Here is a 21,441-nt window from a genome sequence, read left to right on the forward strand (position 1 = left end):
TATTCATTAGTATACTGACAGCTTAAGACATAAAGAAAAGCTTGCTTTACGCTTAAAAAAATATTCTTCATGAATCTTTTCTTATTCAACGAATGTCAAAGAAAATCATTGAAGTATACGAATACGGAAGTACGTTTGAAAAAATGGTTATGTTTTAATAGTAATTTTGCCTTGATATTCGAGCTGAATTTTTGTTTCGTATTGTTGTCGTATAACTCAGTAAAATATTTGCTTTAAAGTTTAGATATACAAAAATATATATTCTATAAAGCAAATCCTTTTCAAAAAAGTATAAGTTAAAGCCTAACTGGATGTTACTATTACGGTCAGTAATTACTACTATCACGTACATATGCGAGGTCAGTATTAAAATAAACATACTCAAATTATACAAGTATCATAGTTTTAAAGCTAAGAAACTAGGGTAATTCTCTGAAAGCAAAATCTTTGTATCATCAAAATTTCAAAGTTGCGAAAACTAATCGTGTCAAGTTTGTTTCAGTTTCAGCATTATCTAGGTTCCTACTTAGCAGCTTACTGAGATAATAGAGAAAGGTGTGAATCTTCTTAAGCTGTTTCAAAAGCAACCTTTTTATCCCTATTAATATGGTAGACTTTGCTTATAGATTGCTTGGTTAGAAAATTTAAGGATTTATTTTTAAACCTTTCAGGCATACAAAATTATGTACTTTACACATAACTCATGCAATTAGTAAAGTGTTATTTAAATGTGTAAAATATCTATTTTTTATTTACTAGTTTTTATTACTGCAAATAACAGATAAATTTTAGCACTATTTTTCTTTAATATTAAGATCAGTGTGTGGGCCTGGGTATCCGGAAGCTATATCCAGGATGCTCCCTTCCCTCGGTGAAATAATATGCGCTGGTTCGGCTGTCGCGTGTCAGTATAATAAGAAAAGGAATCCAATAATCGATGAGACTAAAACTAGCACTTACCATCAACGGTGGCCTATCTCACTCCAAACACTCGATCAATGATGAATAAAAAAAAGTAAATGTTAAACGGTATGCGGTATATATATGCGCACTAAGCGCACGCGACACCAGTTAAAATTTAACTACCTTATCTCCGGTTCGTGTGTCAAAGTCAAATCGATAATTGTCATCCTTCTTTGATTGACACCGATTTAGAGCGAACAATAAGAATAATTTATAAAACATCCAGTTTCCCATTTTTAAGATAATAATTCAGTACAATTCGAAAAGCAATATGTTAATTGTTAATTATTCTTTATTTCAAGTTTTTTTTTATATTTCATGATTATACTTAGACCAAGTTTAAACAAGAATACAACGGAGTATTTTTTTTAAAGGTCTCTATGTGCTAGATATAGGGTACCATTAAGCCATCCACAAATGTAAGGATGACAATATGTTCTAAACAAGTAAGTTATGTTATATAAAAATTGATGGTAACTGCAAAATGTCTAACGTTAGGAATACAAAATGGGATAAAACCAGGTTAATAAATAATAACGTGAGCTGAAACTAGCTAGCATATTACGTTATGTAACACTAAATTATTCTTCAGAGCTAAACAGGTTTACTTACCTTGTGGAATAATACAATCTAAAATATAACATCATTAAGATAACTCATCGTCTACTTAATGGTAATTGTGGTGGGTTTTGTTAACTATAGTTATGATGATTGCCTTCAGAAGATGTTTTTTTTTAATTCCTTTCGTTTTTCATTTGCACAATCGTACCGTAATCGTTAACTATTTTTAATTAAAATATAGTATTTGATGCTTTCCGTAAAGAAAATTAAAACATACGTTATAATGTGCGTATGTTAAGTGAATTTAATATTTACGATTTACAGATAACGCAGTCTCGGGCTCCCATAGACTGCAATGACAAAAATACTCTATAGCCTCTTGATACCATCACAATCTTAATGTTGGAGGCATCGAGGCGATAAAGGGGACATCTTAGGCGTTCTGTTTTGTTAAAGAAGTGTTTGTAACTTTTTTAATTTTACAATTTGAAATCGAAGAGAAATATAAAGTGTAAATAATTATTACAATAAATATAATGGATCTGTTATTATTTGAAATGGGACAATAGAATAAAATTAGTCATAAACAAAAAGTTTCATACATTTTATTGCAATTAAATTGACGATTGGATACAATGAAAGAAAATGTGTACAAATAACATTTTAATGTAAGTAATATTCAGTCAGTAAGGGTTTATTCGATACAAGGTAAATACCGGTAACATGATCATACAACCTGTTCATCCGTTTCTAAGTCTATATACATATTTACAAACACTATTGGTCCGTCTATGTTAAAATAATTAGTAAGAATTTTTTGCGATTTAATTTTCAGATCTCAAAATAATACCCCTCTTAATGAAAAACCAATAACTTCATTCATTAAAATCTTTTTAAATAAAAAAAAACCTATTATATCTTATATAGTCAGTTATTTAATGGTATTTATTCTTATGATCTACGTATTATGCTATCTGTCACGAACTATTATTAGAATGTTATCTACTAATATGTGAATATTTTCATGAGACACGAACTCCTCTTTGAGCAAATCAAAATCTAACTTGACTAGTTTTTTCGACAACACATGTTCTTATAGGAGTACATAGCTCAGATATGGCTTAGCCGTATCTATATTTACAACATTTTATATTATATGCTAAATTACAAAAGTTTACATCGATTACAACATCGTTTTTGTCCGTTTGCCGAGTCCAGTACAGATATGGTATCACTAAGCAAATCACTTTTAAACTTTGTTTTAAACACTATATCTCTGTTTCACTTTGTTCAACAGATACTATATTAAGATTGTTCTGGCACCTTCTTTCCAAGAGCGTTAAATGTAATCATCTACGCCCTTGAGAAGGTCCGGCTGGAGTCACACGATCTCATCGTGGTGCACGTCACTGCAACTGCCGGTCCGCTGCAGTCAGGCTCGCTGGCGTCACACCCTCAACTCCTCCATTCTCACATTTGACTTGGCGTTCAGTTGCGTGTTCTTCTTTGTCAATGTGTTTGTATTTATCATCTGCATTTGATGCGAGAGAAGTGGCTGGTTTTCTTGCAACTGCCCGCTTGCTAGAGTGTTTATGTTACTCTTACCAATTTTGGGTGGTGGAGGGGCCCGAGGCAATGTAGCCATTGCTGAAACGTTATTACTGGGAAGGTCAGCAAATTCAGGTGGTGGCAGTTGGTGATGAGAATGTGCATGGTGGTGGCTTAAAATAGTGGCGGGATCGTTTTTAAGGCTAGTTTGAAAGGATAGAGCGCTTTCTAAGTCACCGCAAATATTATTGGGCATTTGACCGTTTTCAACTCGTTTTTTCAGGTGAGAATTTGGTTCACCTTGGCCGTTCATTCTAGTTTTGTCTCTTTGGTAGTAAACACCAGCGAAGATAAGAACATTTAAAATAAGCAACGAACACCCAATAGCTATAGTGACACTAAGAGCGGTAGAATATGCAGCAAAACCATCTTCAGGTGTGGATGTACTCTGTGCATCAGCTTTGTGAACGTCTGATATTGTACTCTGAGTCATACCGATTATATTAAAATTCATTGGTGCTGTCACATTTAACATTGTTAAGAAAGGGATTTTAGTAGCTGAGTCTGGTAATACGATCTCTGTAGATTTCTTAAACGGCGGGGTGAAAGTTTTCAAAGTCGGTTGTAAAGAGGAATCTTCTGGTTCGATTTGATGGTGAGATTGTGGTACGTCCTCGCCTCCTGGGCGATGTAGGTCTGGGATCAAATTCAGCCAAAAGGATAATCTGTAAACAAATTAATACATTTAAATTTGTTTATCATATAAATGATTCGTTATTGACTTAGATTTATATAACGTTTAGGTATAATCTAGATCACTAGACTTGGCTTAAATGCTTTTTATTTGAAGATATTTTAATATATATTTAAAATGTTCATCAGAAAACATGAGCGAGAAAAGAGTACCTGTGAGCTCTGTAATGATTTTTTAATTTCAACTTGAGGTCAATATTCAAGTATCTTTTGTGAACTTCTTCGTAAGCTGTCCACTCAAAATTCTTCATCCTCACCCTGTCTTGCCTTCCAGCTCTGATAGGGTCGCTGTCTTGGGCTTCATTCGGGTTCCTAATTAAGGAGTTAACAAATAAAAATAAAATAAATATTATTTCTCATATTTTTCGAAAAAACAAGTTAACACAAATGTTACAAGTTAAAAAACATAGTTATATTATTAAGAAAACAAGCAATTCATAATTTTGGTAGATTTTAATAGTTTAATACATTTAAGCTTCGATAGTATTTTATTGTCGAATTGCAGTAATAATAAATCTCACACTAAAGAGCCTTTGACGATCATAACTCACCCAGTCTTGGCAAAGTTTCCCCAATACAACATCACAGATTCCGATAAAGCCACTTCTGCTTTTGTATAGTTAGTGGGGAAGTGGGCTAACCCACCTACTAATGGCGCTCCGAAGATATATGGCAGGTCTTCTCCATGGATGCAGCCCTGGCGCTGTTGGGAATTAATTAATTGCCTTTATAACCTAATTTTTTAGGAAGAGATTATTTGTGAATCGCACTCGCTGAGAGTCAAACATTTTCTTTTGATAAAACTTTCATGCTTTGTCGTGTCATCACCTCTTGGCAGCTACGGTTGCCAGAGGTGGTCTGCTGTAGTGATGTGATGGCAACGGTGGAATAGTTATTTATGTGAATCAAACATAATTTATTAAGAATGACGTGCCGTTCGACTGGTATTTTATTTAAATAATTTATAAACAGTTTATTTGCCACACGAAATTGCTAACAATATTAGTGTATGCTAATAGGTATTTCACATTTATGTTGATAACACATTATTTTGTAAATATTGCATTGTATGGTAAATAATAAAGCTGTAACGGCATGAGCATGTCTATGATCAGAAGCCCTTAAGAGTAAATGGCAGTAATGATTTAAATAATGTGTTGTTAATTGCTTTCCAAACTATCTAACTAATACCAAAAAATGCTATTTATAAAACTCAAATGAACGCGCTTTATCATTCGACTACAAGGACTTATTATCTACCTACCGATCTTAACCAATAGAAAAAATCTGCAGTCATATTCAGCTAGTTATAAAATTTCTCATAACTGAAATAAGAACTAATAACTCTCAACGTAGAAATTAATAAAAACTCAAAAGTAGTACATTAAGTAAAATCATTATCTCTGGCGGATCCCCTCTAACGAAATTACCGAGGCGTTTAGCTCGGACAAACCTAATTTACCTGTAATCCAACAAGGTGAGAATTTCAGTAACGATTCGCTTTAATTTTAATATTTATTATTATGGAAATGTTTTAAACGGACTGCAAGAGTACTTCAAGTATGAAATGTTAATTAATAAATAAACACATATAACAATAATATATTGCGTTCCAGTAAATATAAATTTTATTTTTGGATTAGCATTACGAGATTAATAACATAGTTAATATAATTAGAAAATATTAGTATCATATAAGGCGTAAATAATATATATATATAGGCTAATTTTGGAATATCATTGCTAGAACTGTCGTTTTAATATCAGCACACCTCTAGCATGGGATACGGACTTAGATATAGACTATACACGATAACTACCAAAAATCCGAAACGCAACTTGGTTTATTAAATTAAAATTAAAATAAGATATTCTTCACTTTACAAATTAAGTTTATATCACAATCAGTTAGTGAAATTATACTAATAAAATATTGTACAATTTACGTCAAGAAACTTGAGATTGTACAAAGGAGAACATTTTATCATTTCCGTCCCCGGTTCGCTCCAATAAAAACAATTTCTATACCTAATACAACACCTAACAAAGAAACGACGAAACGTAACAGACATCACAATTTTATATTAAAATGTGACGTTTTCTTTTCATTCTCCCAACATCAAAAAACCTACTCGAGAATAATTTCACTCAAAATATTTCAATCGACTCTTGTATTCATTTAACTGTCTTTTGTATGGAAATATATCTGATATGTGTGTAATAATATCGTTAAGTTAAATATATTTGATGTGCTTGTTTTTTGCTTGTAAAGATATTATTGTTTTACATATCAATTATGAATCATAATTCACGTGACGTTCAAAAATGTAATCTAACAAACCCAAGAAAGCTAGTCAGCTTAATTTTTTTCCCACCCTATTTAAAAAAAATGTACAGAACATTTGCTACAGATAACCACTGTTTATGTTTAATTTACGTTAATATTTTACTAAGTACAAGATGTTATGATACTGACAGGTAAATTTTGAGTTGCGGCGTTAGAAAGAGTACTTTCTAAGCGGGCTAATTGTTTAACGCGTAATATTTGGTAAAATATATAACAAATTGATTCAAGGCAGCAAACGTAGAAAGCAAATAAAATCGTCAATATTTCAGTGAACAGATTCTTGTGGAATGGATTTACGCCAAGAAGCAGTAATGTAGAATGCATCTTTGCCAATTGGAACTTGGAACGACGCCCTGAGGTAGTCACTAAGTGAAAATCGATTTTTCAAAATATCCACCATATCTTTCGATGTTTTTTATTTAATGTCTCTAAACTTTTTCAGATTTTTTTATTATTATTTATTGATGATAAGCTTTTCTTAACGTAAGTTGTGATTGTATCCTCCAATGTCTCACCTCTATAACAAAAATAATGTAATTGACCAGACTATGTTTTAAAGATCATATAACACTATATATAGAAGAATAATAGTAGGAATAATATAAGGTCATAAAGAATATTTAAACCAAAAAAACTTAATGTAATGTACCGGTTACGGCTACGGAATCTGTAGTTTCCGTCTGACTAACAATGAGGTAATTTAGCGCACTTCATTGACTCCACCATCAAACGACCTAACTTCACTTATATTAATAATAACCAACTTCTCTTGGTCTTCGATTTTGAACGATATCCAACACAGAGTAGGTCTCGTTTAACCGGCAAAGTTTAATTACTTGCTATGAAATGAAGACGCTTGAACTCAGCAGTCAAATTGGTGGGCATCAGTAGCTCTATAACTTTGTTGTTCTTCCAAACTTCCGGTTCCAATTAAGAGAAATTTAAAACGGGGATGTACGTGGAATAAAACTATAGAGCGGCAAGGAAGTTTTTAATCGTTTAACTTTTGTAACCGAGTTTGTGTTGGGGTTCCGAGGTAATTTATAATAATTACTATAGAAGTAGACTGTAAAAGGGCAGATAGTAGAAGAGATGGAAAGTTAAAATGGGAAAACTGATTGCAGGCAAGGTTTGATCAAGAGGGGATAGAGAAAGGGCAGAATGAAAAGTACTGGGAAAGCCTTTATCGTTATTTGTAAACGGACTTTGGTTATTTTGTTTATTTTATGTAAGAACTTCTGAAATAATAACATATATTTTGATCCATACTTAAAAATACAATTTACGTATTTAATTTGTCAATAGACTCAGAAACGTATCTGCTTATCCTAAATACAGTTTTGAGTCACCTTCCCGTATTTAACAGAAAAGAGTATTAAAAAAGTAATTAGCTACAATTAATGTGCAGTCCTAGTCATTTGTGTTGAAATAAGGCCGATAGTACGCCAGCATTGTTATAAATGCTTTCACTTGAGTCCTAAGGAGAAGATTAAACTCGAATTAAAACTAGCATTAAAGAATTATGTTGGTTATTATTCCTTAAGCTGAGCGCATTTTGTAAAGGATAGGGCAGTGGCGAAACAATAGAAGGTAGCGCTAAATACTCATTTTAAACGTCACTAAAGTACTGAAACGTTAGGTCAAAAAACTGAATTTTAATAGTCGCTAACTTCTATCAGGGGCCCTAAAAGGTTTAATTGCATGACTGAGTAAAGGAAATAACTGCTAATTGTTTCATTTTTAAAGTGAAGGTTCTGAAACACCGAGTTCTTGAGTAACTTCTGTAATTTGATTTACGCCATTGTTAGTTACGTCTAAAATAATATCCTAATTGGCGCTGCAGCGCTTAGTCTTAGATTTTTGTTGTTTACAGGCTTTAGGCTCCTATGGGTGGCAGACGCCATTGATTTTGGGCTCAGTACGATGTTGTCGGTCGGTGTTCGATCGCGTGACCTCATGGCATACGGCTGGATCACACTACTCTTTCAGAACATACATCTTTCAATCCATCTCTTCGGTCTTAACTTTAGATACAAATTTAAGAGGCATAATAATGTGTGGATATAATTATAGACATTATACTTGCGTATTACATACAATCTCAATACCGTCTGGTCTCTATATCACATGTTCAAATCGTAATAACTACGAGGCGGAGGCGTTTTCCATATCAAAGAGACTTGTACGTATTTTATTAATTCCTACTGCTGTTTTGAATAAAGATATTATATGTAATATGTATATCTGGGTATGTATGTTTTAAGAATTAAATACGCTCTCTAAGGAAATATCAAGTTCTGTAAAACATGTATAAAATTTAAAATTCAAACTCCAGTAACATGAATGGAATAAAGAAACGGTGTCAGCTGATGTTTTATGAATAGCATAATTGCTTTTGTAGGTTCTATTTTTATGTCGGAGTGGAGTTCTACTTCGAAAAAGAGAATTAATCAAACAGAATAAAACACGAGTATTTTAGAAAAATATTTTTTTTAGAAAAAATAGTATAATTAAAGTTGCGGTGAACACGTACTCTGTGAGAGAAGTTGTATAAGTACGTTTACTCCGTGGCTGCGTTGGATATACCGTTGATTGTACTGTATAATTAAAACAAATAAATCAGTGGCGCTACAACTATTTTAGGTCTGGGCCTCAGATTTCTGTATCTGTTTCATGATCAATGTCAATCTAATAGACAAGTAGGTGATCAGCCTTCTGTGTGTATCGCCGTCGACTTTTTAGGTCTAAATCAAGCCGGTTTCCTCACGATGTTTTCCTTCACCATTGGAGCAAATGTTAAATGCACACAAAGAAAGAAAGACCATTGGGGCACATTTGGGAATAGAACTTACGATCTCAGGGATTAGAGTCGCACGCTGAAGCCACTAGGCCAACACTGCTCGTATTGTATAATTAGGTCTTCCAATTAATCCGCCAATATATTGTTTGGGTTTAGAAAGTTTAGCATTTCCTTAAAAACGATCAATTAATTTGACTTAAGAATGTCTTCCTTATCCCCGATCTCTGGCTGTATGTATTGTGGGTAACGTACTCTTTGTTAGATGTGTCGTGATTCGCGCGTGTGTGTTCTTTAAAATAAAAATGGCGGCTATTCATCGAACACGCTCTTAATACGCCTTTATAATTTCTAAATTTCTTCGTAAGTATATATTTAGTTTACGCATTATTAAATATGTGTGATTTAAACCCTCATGACTTTACCAAAATTTTATTTGATATATTTTTACCTGTGGATAATCTCCATTCTTCGTTTGATAGTCGAAGACATAGAGGTACGAGTTCCTTCTTAGCTCAGAATGAGTGTCCGCTGTTAGTACAATTGGTGCGACCACTTGCGCATCACTCAATGCTTCTAGTGTTTCGTCTCTGTTGAAAAATGTTATATTAAGTACTGTTGACTAACGTATTTTTTCCCTTGAATTACGTAAGTAACGGTAGACACATTGACTAATGAGGAACTTAATTCATGTGTACTGTTTTTCATGTATATTATTAGTTAACACAACATCAGTGTAATTATACCATTTAACTGATCTGTCTCTCAATATAGAAAAAACTCATTTACATAATGAAGTAAATTATTAACTGTTATTTTATTTTAAAAAGCAACAACATGTTTGTAAAGTAAGTTTGATAAGTTACGTCACCGCTGCTCTATTAAATTGATGAAACATATTTAAAACTTAACAAAATTAATATTTATTAATTTATAACTGGCAGACTGGATTTTCTATTGGAAATTTACTATGTAATCTCACTATAAAAATCTTACAAAATAAGTTATAATAACTTACCTAATATTAACTGGATGCTGAACTGGCTTTTCCCAATCAGTATATTCGTTTATTATTGTAGCCAATATCTCGGATAGGTGATAAGTGTAGGTATTTCTAACGAACGCTTTAAGAATTTTTGATCTCCTATCCGCCTCTATTCCGAATAGGATATCATCTCCGCTGAATGCAAAATAAGCCTCAGCCTTCGTCACTCCCAGCATAAGGTCATATCTGAAAATTGAGCTTCGGTTTTTAAATTGAATTATTACTCCACGAAGAAGCTCTACTTTCAGTTATGAAATAAAGGTATATTTTCTTTGCCGCTTACACAACATGTAACAGTGTACATGTGTTTCATCAACTTTGATTACTCGGTTCGAGGATCGGTGGAACAAAAGTATTTCCGGTTAGATTCATGAATGATCAATGAAATGGACGTGGACATATCCGTGCTCTATTGGGAGGTTACGGATATTTAAAACAAAACAACATTCTAGACAGTTTGAATTGAAATAAGTTGTGGTGAATTGAAGCGGTTCCTTCAACCTGTCAATGGCCTCCGGTCGAACCAATTACTACCAGGCCCGAGGGTCCTTGTGGCTGATATTCGAAATTTTTTAATAATTATTGTACTGATTGTAGTTGCAGATTATAAATGCAACTATAAACTCATTGACTAAATTGGTCAATTCATTGATGTATGATAAAAGGCAAACCGCAACACTTAATTTACCTAATGGTAAACATGCAATTCTTCACAGGTTTGTTTTATTTAGACTTCGTTGTAAATAAATAAAAAAGAGGGCAAATTACTCAAAACTAATGGAACAACACAAGTAATTATACATATTAGTACATGAAAGGGACAGTAAAACAAAAGAACACATGAAAAAAAAAAATCACGATAATTTTACATCAATTAGTACGACAGGTAATGCTTGTACAGTAAAGTGAATTCCATAGCCTTACTGCGGATACCTTATTGAATTTGCCAAGAAAGCAAGAGATATGATAAATGGTTTCAAGGATATAGTTTTCAGAAGTGTGTAAGCTATGGCTATGTGTTCTTGTAAATTTGGAATCTTTTTTTATAGGATTTAATAGGAAGCAATAAGTGTTCGTTTGTAAGCATCACGCCGCTGACGAATTGAATTATTAACTTACTTGGTTAGTTGATTGACAGCACTCTCCCTCATAAGCACAGCGTTGATGATGTTGACAGCAGTTGCTGGTTTTCCATGAAGGGCTCTGGACATTTGCCATTCGAAACCGGATTCCGAATTGCCCATCATGTCACCTGTATCTTTGAAAGAAATTTAAATATTAATCGACTATTCGAACCATGATTGACGGGCATTATTGTAAGCGTACATTACTTAGAAAGAAAAACACCGAGCGTACTGATCGACTACCGATAAACTACAACTGCAAGGCTATTCTGTGGTATTAATTAAATTTCCGATAAAAGCCCGGAATCGGCACTAATAAAGTACCAATTCTAACAATTATAACATCATCTTACGTCCTTATCCAATTTCGATGTAGTTCTTTTAAGTAGCGCGGATGTCAAGGACTTTATGTGCGAAAATTTAATATTGAAATTTAAATCGTAAAGTGACGAGGTAAACCTTCTTGCGAAGAAACTCTCCATTAACATAACTCGCCATAAAAATATTACCGCGAATATAATTTACTATGTATTTTTTTATCAAAATGTATATAATACGTATTTATATAAAGTCGCAGAAAAATGTAAGTTTAACCGAAAGTAAAGTGTAACAAAAGCCACACCACCAAAAATTTAAATATTAAAAGCTAACTTTTCTATAAATTATTTAAGAAAATTAACCTTTTAAAACCCTAGAGATATTAAAACACAAACTAACAAAGTAACAAATTTAATCTTAAGCCACTACAAATTCGTTGTATAATTAGAAATGGAATTTATTTATAACGCTACAACGAGCCAGAACACGATTATTTAATTAAAAATTCCATCAGTAAATTTTAGCTACTTTGAAATGAGTTAATTTACGATGTGGTCTTTGGTCACGATTTGGATTGTGAACCTTTATTTAAACCCTATTTCATAATAGGGAATTGGTTTCTTTACTGAATTTCTACAATCAAGAATTTTCTTAAAATAAAAATGATTCAACGGGTCAAAGATTATCAAAGAAGCATTAGGAAATTTAATTTTAAGGTAGGTTAGTTGTGTACTACGTTTTATCAAATTGTTAGAAAATAAGCTATATAAAATAAAAATATTAGTTGCTCTGCAAATACTATGTATTGTAACTTCGAGTAAAATTGATTTGCTAAACAAAAATAAGACTATGTAAAATATTTTTTACAAAAGTGTATGTAAGTTTGATTCAGTTTTACAATACAGGTCGAAGATTATTTATTAAAACAGAATGTAAAAATGGTCCATCATTTTAGCTGATTTCTTTAATAAGTGAGATTTTGGTTTTGCTTAACAATGAAGAGGAAAGAAAAAAGCTTCAAAATCTCGTTGACTCTTTGAAAACTCTTCAAATATTAAAAATAATTCTCATAAGACATTTCTTTATGAACTTACCAGATTTGTTCCCAAAAACATATAACTGCCTAGCAATTTGTATAAGTACTAGTCCTTTGTTAGAAATATTTGGTATAAAATATTTCGTCGAAATAATCATAACAAACCCAAAACTAAGTGTCTTTGATATGAAAAAACTAAGAATCAAAGGAATCCTCGAATATTCTAAGAACAACATGAGATGAGAAAAGTTCTGACTCAATTTAATATTGTTTGGGGTTGTCAACTGAAGAATTTGCGGACAATTGGTAAATCTACAACTATCAACCCCAGACATGGCATTTGAGCGAGAAATGAGAGCAGATAGTTGAATAGTTATTTAAGGAACGTCTGCAAATGTTGAGATGACAGCTTTTTAGTTGCAGAGTTGTTTAAGTTCGAAGGAATTGATTACGGTTGGTACATTGTACTAAGTTATAAGAAAATTATTACAAATTACTCATTGAATGGTTATGAAATTCTAGGAAGTAAATGGTTATTCATAATTGTATTGATTTCAACTAAAAAAAAAACTTAAATTCATACATATTTGAAGTACAAATGATAAACTTTCTTATACACCTAAAGCTATATACGTATATGAATTATAAAATCTGTCGACATATGAAAGTCATTCCTGGCACATGTTTAGACTATGATTATTTTCCTCTTGTCATTAGAACTAATATCAAATCTACCAAAAGATATAATAAAATGAATTTATTTACTTATATGATTAGATCATGCTTATATTTACTTGTATTTTGTGTTAATTATATTTGTATTAAATGTAATTAATAATATCAAGACGTTGAATTGTAAATTCTCGAATTCCAATATCTAAGTTTCGTATTAAATCTGATGCAATCTATAAATGTAATTCAATCGCAACTTGTAAACTTAGATCAATAGCAACTTTATCGTCACATCGATTCACAAGCTTCTAGCGCGTTGTCGGCAGAATACTTTTTCGTAAATTTATCGTTATGGTTTGACAAGTTTTATACAACGTAAGGTCATCATTCGAGAATGTTAGTCGTAAAAAGGTATTTTTTCTCAAAGTACTACCCGGTTATCAAGTGTTTCCGTTTTTAGAAAACTTATCATGAAACTGTTTTTCTGCCTCGACTAATGTATAATTAGGGACACAAATGTTATTATTATATAACTTAAAGTAAAAACCATATATGTAGTTTCATTTGTTTTTCATTCTATTCGCCGGTCGTAGTGCAAATTATAATTAAATTTCTAATTTGTTCTCCACTACTGGGAAGTAAGTTGGAAGGAAACCAAATGGTCACTCTTCTTGTGGCAGGTAAAATGAAATTATATAATTAGTCTTGATCTTGTATTCGCCGTATCGTATTCTGGAGACCAAAGAAAGTAATTGCGCCTCATTAAATAATTGGTCGGTCGTGTGTCCCTCACCCCAGAATGTATAGAGAAGCTTAAATGGGCCAGTTCAAATTTTAAAGATTATGTTGTAAAAATACGTTTTCTATAGTACTATGATTGACAGTTAACATTTACGAATGTAACTTACTTAACAATTTCTAGAAAGCGTTATATAAAGTGATTTCCGTAGTTTTCGCTCGCAGTTTTGCCTGCGTAGATTTAGTATATTTTGGAAAGATTTTTGCGACCTCTACAACAATCGTAATATCCAACCTTTCTCAGAAATCACGTCACTCAATGGTGAAAACAGTACCGTAATCAATTCGGAGTATTTGAAGTTATCGTGTTCATGCAGAAACGGACGGTCGTGAGGATTGTACAAGAGAAGTCCAATTATTAGTCTGAGACGGAAACAGTTCTAAAAAAACTGTTTGGCTGACTGCTTGTTAACAAATTGATTTCGTGATATCTATTATCAATTGCAAGCAATTTACAATTTGTAAAGAAAATATGTCATCAAATGCGAGTTGCGGAAGTCCGTTTTTTTATTACAAACTCCGTGGTTCAGATTGATTGATTCATCAAGGGTCTGACTGATTGATCTTTTATTTCTCTTATGAGGATCAATTGAGTTTCCGGAGTTCTTTTCCTGCTTGGTTTGGTCTTTGTTGTGCAATATTTTCGTTGAATATCGGTATTTTTTGTACAATAAAAATATATAGACATTTTGAATGCTTTTTATGTAATTTGCTTATAAAGCGATTACAGAATAATATTTAGGTAATGAAAATGTTCACGTATTAGTTTTCATACAGTTTATTTCAGACTATGTGATGTGAAATACTGAATACAATATGAAAACTCCTTGCTGTCACAAACAAAGTAGAACCGACGTTTGACCGTAATAAGCATTGTTTACTTTGAGTAAATGTTATAATTAATTTTACATCGAAATTATTGCAGGTTGGACATGCTTTTGTTCTCCATACTATAATAAAACCAGAAATATATACTTGTAAAATACAATGGTAAGTTCTTTATCATTGCTGCAACATAGTGTACCCGAATTATTAACGAGAATATCGTAAACTAATATCACTTTCAGAACTCTTAAACAATGTCCAAGCAAGCGAGGGCTTTGTGAAAATTCTCAAGTGTCGGATGGACAACGCGTGATGTGAATAGTGCGATACAGCGTAATTCGGTTACAACTTTTATCAGATCCTCTTTTCTTCTAGTGATTTCAAGTTACACGCATCTATAATTAACTATACGTATATAATACATTATATCGTTTCGATTTAAATTTGGAAACAAAGTGTTACCATAACATTTATTATTTTAACGTTTTCATAAAATAATAACTCCAATTTATTATAAAGTGATGAAAGCATGTAAAATTTAATGACGCATTTTATTTATTTCATTTTAAATATTATTGCCGTCCATGGAAAATATTACGCATGTGTGTTGCCGTCGTTTTCAAATTCAATACGCACTTATATTGAAAATGAAAAATCTAATCCAGAGTAAAACGTAATATATTTATGTACTCTATTATGACTTCGTTCCATTAAGAATACGAAATAATAGTTGAAAACAATCTTTTAACTATCGGTTAAATTAACATAATTAAACCTAATATTTAAAAATTAGTGCATTTAAGCATGAATGACAATTATTGCCAGCTCTTAAAATTACAAGTCACGATTAAGCCGAACAGAAAGATAATATATAAAATTTATTTGTTTTAACACAAGCTTTTGGATATAAATTGGAATGTTTTTGTTCAGACTTTAAGACTCGTTGAGAATTTGTAATGATTTTCGCATCGCTCCCCGATAGTTGCAACTTATTGTGACAGCTACTGCACTACGCGAAAATGTACATTCTGAATTATTCAACTGTTTTCAAGATTGTTAATTCAGTAGTTTTAATTCGAAAATGATTATCTACATTTATAGGACTGATTTTTGATGTTCTTTTTGTAAATTTTTATCGTTATATTTTGTTATTACAGTTGCAGTTTTGTTTTAAGTTTTCCTATTCATCAATCTCCTTAGCTTAAAAAGAAATAACTTAATAAATTCAAATTATTTATATATATACATTAAAGCTTACTTTGACTTTAATATTTGTTTTTTGTGAAAATTAATATTTACAAAGTAAGAGGATCAATCTGAACTTACCAATCACAACTCCATCAACACTGGGCCCAAAAGCATAGGAAAAGTCTGGTGCCTTGACTGGTGCTGACAATAGTGTCTCCAATGGACGCTCTCGTAAGCAACGTAGAAGCGCTGGCGGTGTCAGATCTGTAAAATATGCATAAGTTTAGGGTTTTGGTAGATTTGTATTGAACTGTCCACTTAGAAGCTACATTAACCCTTCTACAAAAGTCACAATTCACACAATACAAACTCTTAATACTAAACTTGATTATTACCCATCTTAGTGGTACAAATCGAAGAACTAAAAGTGATGAGTCAAGAATGATGTAGATACGATATGATAAATCATTGAAAAAAACCTTATCAACAAATTTATAAGAAATTAAATTGTGAGAAGAAAAATATTATTTAAAGGTTTATAATAAAAATAGAGACGATGGCAACTGGCCGAATGGGATGACGTTGATCCCTTGAAGATGCACAGGTGAAAGTATTTTTTATGTAACAGGAGGCAAACGGGTAGGAGGCTCATCTGATGTTAAGTGATACCGCCGCCCATGGACTCACATTGCCAGAATGCTTGCAAGTGCGTTTCCGGCCTTTGAATTAAAGATTTAAGTTAGCGCCGGTTAGTACGCTGACACGGGGACTAAACTTTTTAAATTTTAAATTATTTTTATTATTACCTTGTAGGTTAAGACTGTATGTTTAATTGTTATGTTTAGATATTAATAAACGGATTTTTCTTACGCGGTAAAAAATATATAACAAAAAGTGTTATTGTAGCTTCAACCATAACAGAGTGTAAAAACTATTTTTTTGTAAATAATAATAAGGCATAACTAACATTAAATATAATTACTTAAACCATGGCAGAGTCTTATGTAAGTTTTATCTAGTCGCTAAAATTATGCCATTAATCTCTGAGTTGGTACTAAAAATATCAAAATCTGCTAAATTACTAAATAAATTAGATATTTTACCGGGTGAACAGTTAGCATGTGAGGCAACAAGGGCTGCGTATTTATTGGGATCAGCAACCAGTGACCAGGGACTCAGACCAGAACCTGACATCAAAACAGCTCTGTGGAACAAGAGACCTGAAACAAGCAATAATTTTTCATGTGTTATTGTTTAGTCAAAGTAATTTTTTAGAGTGTAAAGATTACTTCAAAACCAAAGTTTCTTTTATAAGTAAATCGACGCAGGGATCTATGCACAGCCAAAGTTTGAACTCAAAATCTCGTGGTTGAAAGTCATATAGAAAAAATCGATGGTGCTACAACCTTTTTAGGTTTGGTCCGAAGATTTATGTATCTGTTTCATGATTATTTGCTAATCTAGGAGGCAAGTAGGTGATCAGCCTACCATGCCTGACGCACGCTCTCGTCTTTTTCGGTTTCCTCACGATGTTTTCCTTCACAATTCGAGCGAATGTTAAATGCACACATAGAAAGCAAGTCCATTGGTGCACAGCCGGGGATCGAACCTGCGACCTCAGGGATGAGAGTCGCACGCTGAAGCCATTACGCCAACTGCTCTATTAAATGAACTTTAAATAAAACTATGGAGAACGTTATCAATTCAACCAGTTCTAGTGCTAATTTGCAAAATAATATTCTTTAAATACAAAATCTACATCAGAGCAAAAAATATTCGACATGGAGAAAACTATTAAAGTAAAACTCTTATATACTCCAAGAACTCAAAACAATCTTCCGAGCTCTCATTTAGCACATCTTCATGGCAGCTAGGGCACAACTTTCTTTCGGAACGGATTTCCTTCACTCGCTTAGATGGCTCGTGCCATGAATTTTTGTTAAGAGTTCTAGTTTCAATATAATATACTTTCCAGAAACCTTTTTGAGATAGTTTCTCTTTTGTCTTTGCTATTGAGGTCAGTGTGTTGATTCTTTTCTTTACCACAAAGAGATTAAATATTGTAAGTATTGTATACGACTTTTTTATTTTTACTTAGATTTTACTTTGTAAGCAGTACATATATAATTATAAAATACGCATGTACAAATTACCTCTAATGGCGAATTTTTAATACTTATGTTTCGTGGTAGTGACGGTCTAGGAGTTTAAAATCGTAATTCCACGCCATGGCCACACAGATATTACTCTAAACGGAGTCGGTAAGTCAAAAAGGCATAACAAGGATAAAATGTGTAACCATTTTTGTATTTAAAACCTTTGTTGTATTTATTTCCTAACGAAAAAGACCACAACAATGACATGTACCTTTTTTTCATTTTTGTTTGACAAATTTAAAAATAATACTTTGTTAAAACATTCTACTTAAACTAAGATAACAGCTCTGCTCAAAACCGTACATTAAGTAAAAGATGGTTAATATTTTGACACTATCTTGTTTTTATTTGATCTATAAATATAATATCCAATAAAAGTATAATATACACGCAATAACAATGCAAAAGCATATTGGATGTCATCAAAATATAATTGCTTGATTATTTTACTTTTAAAAAAAAGTGATTTTAAAATATAGTAGTGATTACGTAAAATTGTCGATAAAATAAAAAATTAATTCAACATTGTTATGATGTTCACGGCCTACAGAGGCACCTTATATGTTAATTTTTATCATAAAGCAAACATAATGCGTATTTATATTGATGATGACTTTGATGCTATAAATTATAATACGCTAAAATTAAAATAATAAGTCGCAACAATACTTAGTAATACATTACACAATACATTTGATAGAAATCGCTTGTTAGCTATAAGGCCGTCCGTTGCCTAATAACTTATGTAACCTGCTTTTTTGTTTTTTATATGTATTTTGTATAATATGGCAATGAAATGATAGCACAAAGAACACAAATATATATTCATCGTATAAACCACTGGCAGGCTGTACAAACAGTTTATTACTAAAGAGAAAGACCGCTCGAAGACTTTAAAGCAGACCTTGCTAAGGTTACTTTAATATAATAATAGCCTTTTCTAAGCACAAATCACTGTATTCATTAATAGAGATATCTGTCCTATGATGCCTATTAATTCGAAATGAAACTTCTTTATCGGCGTTGGAAACAAATTTACCGTCACCTTTTTCGGTTACGTGTCACATTTTTCGGTTACGTGCCATATTTTTCTTGTCCCTACCACGGTTGATTTGAAGAAATTCGAAGCTATTAATAACAAAAATATATAATAACGATAACAATAATTCTATTACAATTAATGAAATTCTGCAACAATCTTAGTAGTAATAAGGTAAAATGAAATAATTGTATTATTTGTATCCATGTCTATGATAATAAAAGCGTTTTCCTAAACTAAATCTAATTTAACTTTATTTAGCCAATTACTGCAAAGTTATTATCTGAAATTATTAATGATATAGGAGATCAATTTTTCGAAAATTAAGGTCAAAAAGAAGTTTCACTTCTTACGTGTGTAGTGTGTACACAAGTACACGCACGCATTTTTACTGTCGCTAAATATGTCTGTCACGTCACGAGGTCAAGTTCGTGTATAATTCGAAGTTAACATAATATATTTTACTATGTAGGGCACTCCCTAGCTCAAAATGGCGTCCTAATTGATACGTTTTAGAACTTGAAGGTTAAGAGCTTAGGGTGCGAGCTGAAGTGCGCTTCTTAATGCGATTGCGGTTAAAACCCGTACTTAGCTGTAATTATTACTTAGAATACCATCTTCATCTCCGTATATTTAAGAATTGTTTTTTTTTTTCAGGATAATTTAACATAAAATCGTAAGGTTGTCCACAGATCACTTCGTCTGGGGTGCTGCTCTATTGGGAAGATGTGCACCAATGTTGAAAAAAATATTTTATTATATTTTAAGATAATACTATATTTTGTCATTATAAAAACATATTGTACATTCTTAATATTTTTTTCAATTTTCAAACATTTATATATTCGCGTATCGGATTACTTAAGAATAACCAAGAGTGTTATAAATTCGGTCATACATATTTGTACAACAGAATTCAGTTTATAAATAGAAACATTTTTATCATTAGTTTGTATTTTTATAGTTCGTCCAAGTAGCTATAAAAATAAGTCCACAGAATATTAAACTCAACGCGCCAGTTTTACATATAATAATTAAAAAAGTTTGCTCTGCGGCTGACGTAAATCACAGTTTATCGAATGCAAAAAATAGTTATTTTACAAACATTACAGATATCATTTTCTAAGATAAATGTTAAATTACAGAAATAAGTTTTATTGATATCATAATTATGCATAAGAACTGAAAAAATTAGACAATTATCATAGACACTATAACAAGATAATTGTCAAATGCGATATATTCTAAATATAAATTTCTAATATAGGAATGTGATAAATATGTGTTGTTAGTTTGTAAATATTTTTCGACATTACAAAAGCTTGTTTTTGCATTTCTTGTATACTGAAATATATTGAAATAACCAATTTTATATATACCATAGGACACTTTATTATTTGAAGCTCATAACAAACGTTCGTAAATGCACAGCTTATATTCGAAGATTTATTTTCATATTGTCAATCAATTCATATCAGTCAATCGCGAATGGGATTGGCAGCCTGCAATATAGTTCATTCGTTTTGTATTGGTCAGCTTTGTCAGATTTTACGCATTAAGCTAAATGTATGAGGCGCATATAATATGGATAATAACTCGTTGTACTTTGTTTTAAATAAACCACTATTCACATACTGTCAATATACATTTTATCAACACCTTCATAATAACGTAGTGCCACTGTTTTAACGCACTTAGCTAAACACTCTCCAAGTCTACGCCTGTAATTTCATTGTCAGTTTCGTGATCATTTATTTTTCTTAATAGGCAAGTAGATGGTCAGCCGTCTTCCTGAAACTATCCGTTAATTTGTGGGTCTAAAACGAGCCGGTTCTTCACGATGTTTTCCTTCAACATACGGATGTGCTAACGCGCATTTATACACCGTTAAGTGTGACCTTAGAAACCGGTACACATTTATCGGTCTCAGTCGAGCAGATCTTTCTTAAAATACACGAGGTTGGACTAAATCGAATATCATTAGATTTGATTTCGAAGGGAATAACAATAACACAAACTATAATTGTTTTACTTAATTTTGATTTGCTGAATATTTATTTTAAAAATATCACACTTCTAGAGAAATGTGACCCATTTACACATATGCAGTGCAGGTCACGCGAACAATGCTTAACAAAATCTACAAAAAGAGGTTTATGCTACTATTGTTATTTATTTGAAAAAACATGTGTGTGTACTTGTATACAGGCGTTAGAAGTTATACTTCTTTATATGCGGACGATATGAAAAATCTTTTTAAATTTTTTATCT

General features: G+C 31.9%; 1 protein-coding gene across 3 annotated transcripts in view; it reads right to left on the bottom strand.

Annotated features, from left to right (window-relative positions):
• Positions 1–2,180: 2,180 nt before the first annotated feature.
• The window catches only part of LOC123708921 (neuroligin-1), a 72,051-nt gene continuing 52,790 nt past the window's right edge, over positions 2,181–21,441 (bottom strand). For 2 of the 3 annotated variants that reach the window (XM_045659936.1, XM_045659935.1), the window contains exons 5-12: positions 17,079–17,195; positions 16,114–16,239; positions 11,134–11,272; positions 9,988–10,200; positions 9,421–9,559; positions 4,377–4,528; positions 3,979–4,137; positions 2,181–3,797 (exon numbers count right to left, since the gene is read on the bottom strand). In XM_045659936.1, the coding sequence (XP_045515892.1) occupies positions 2,972–3,797; positions 3,979–4,137; positions 4,377–4,528; positions 9,421–9,559; positions 9,988–10,200; positions 11,134–11,272; positions 16,114–16,239; positions 17,079–17,195 (1,871 nt within the window). In that variant the 3' untranslated portion in view covers positions 2,181–2,971. Of the gene's footprint in view, positions 3,798–3,978; positions 4,138–4,376; positions 4,529–8,645; positions 8,770–9,420; positions 9,560–9,987; positions 10,201–11,133; positions 11,273–16,113; positions 16,240–17,078; positions 17,196–21,441 lie in introns of those variants that run through there. The other variant, XM_045659937.1, reaches the window with a different exon arrangement.

The sequence above is a fragment of the Pieris brassicae genome, chromosome 4, assembly GCF_905147105.1.
Source record: "Pieris brassicae chromosome 4, ilPieBrab1.1, whole genome shotgun sequence".
Lineage (NCBI taxonomy): Eukaryota > Metazoa > Arthropoda > Insecta > Lepidoptera > Pieridae > Pieris > Pieris brassicae.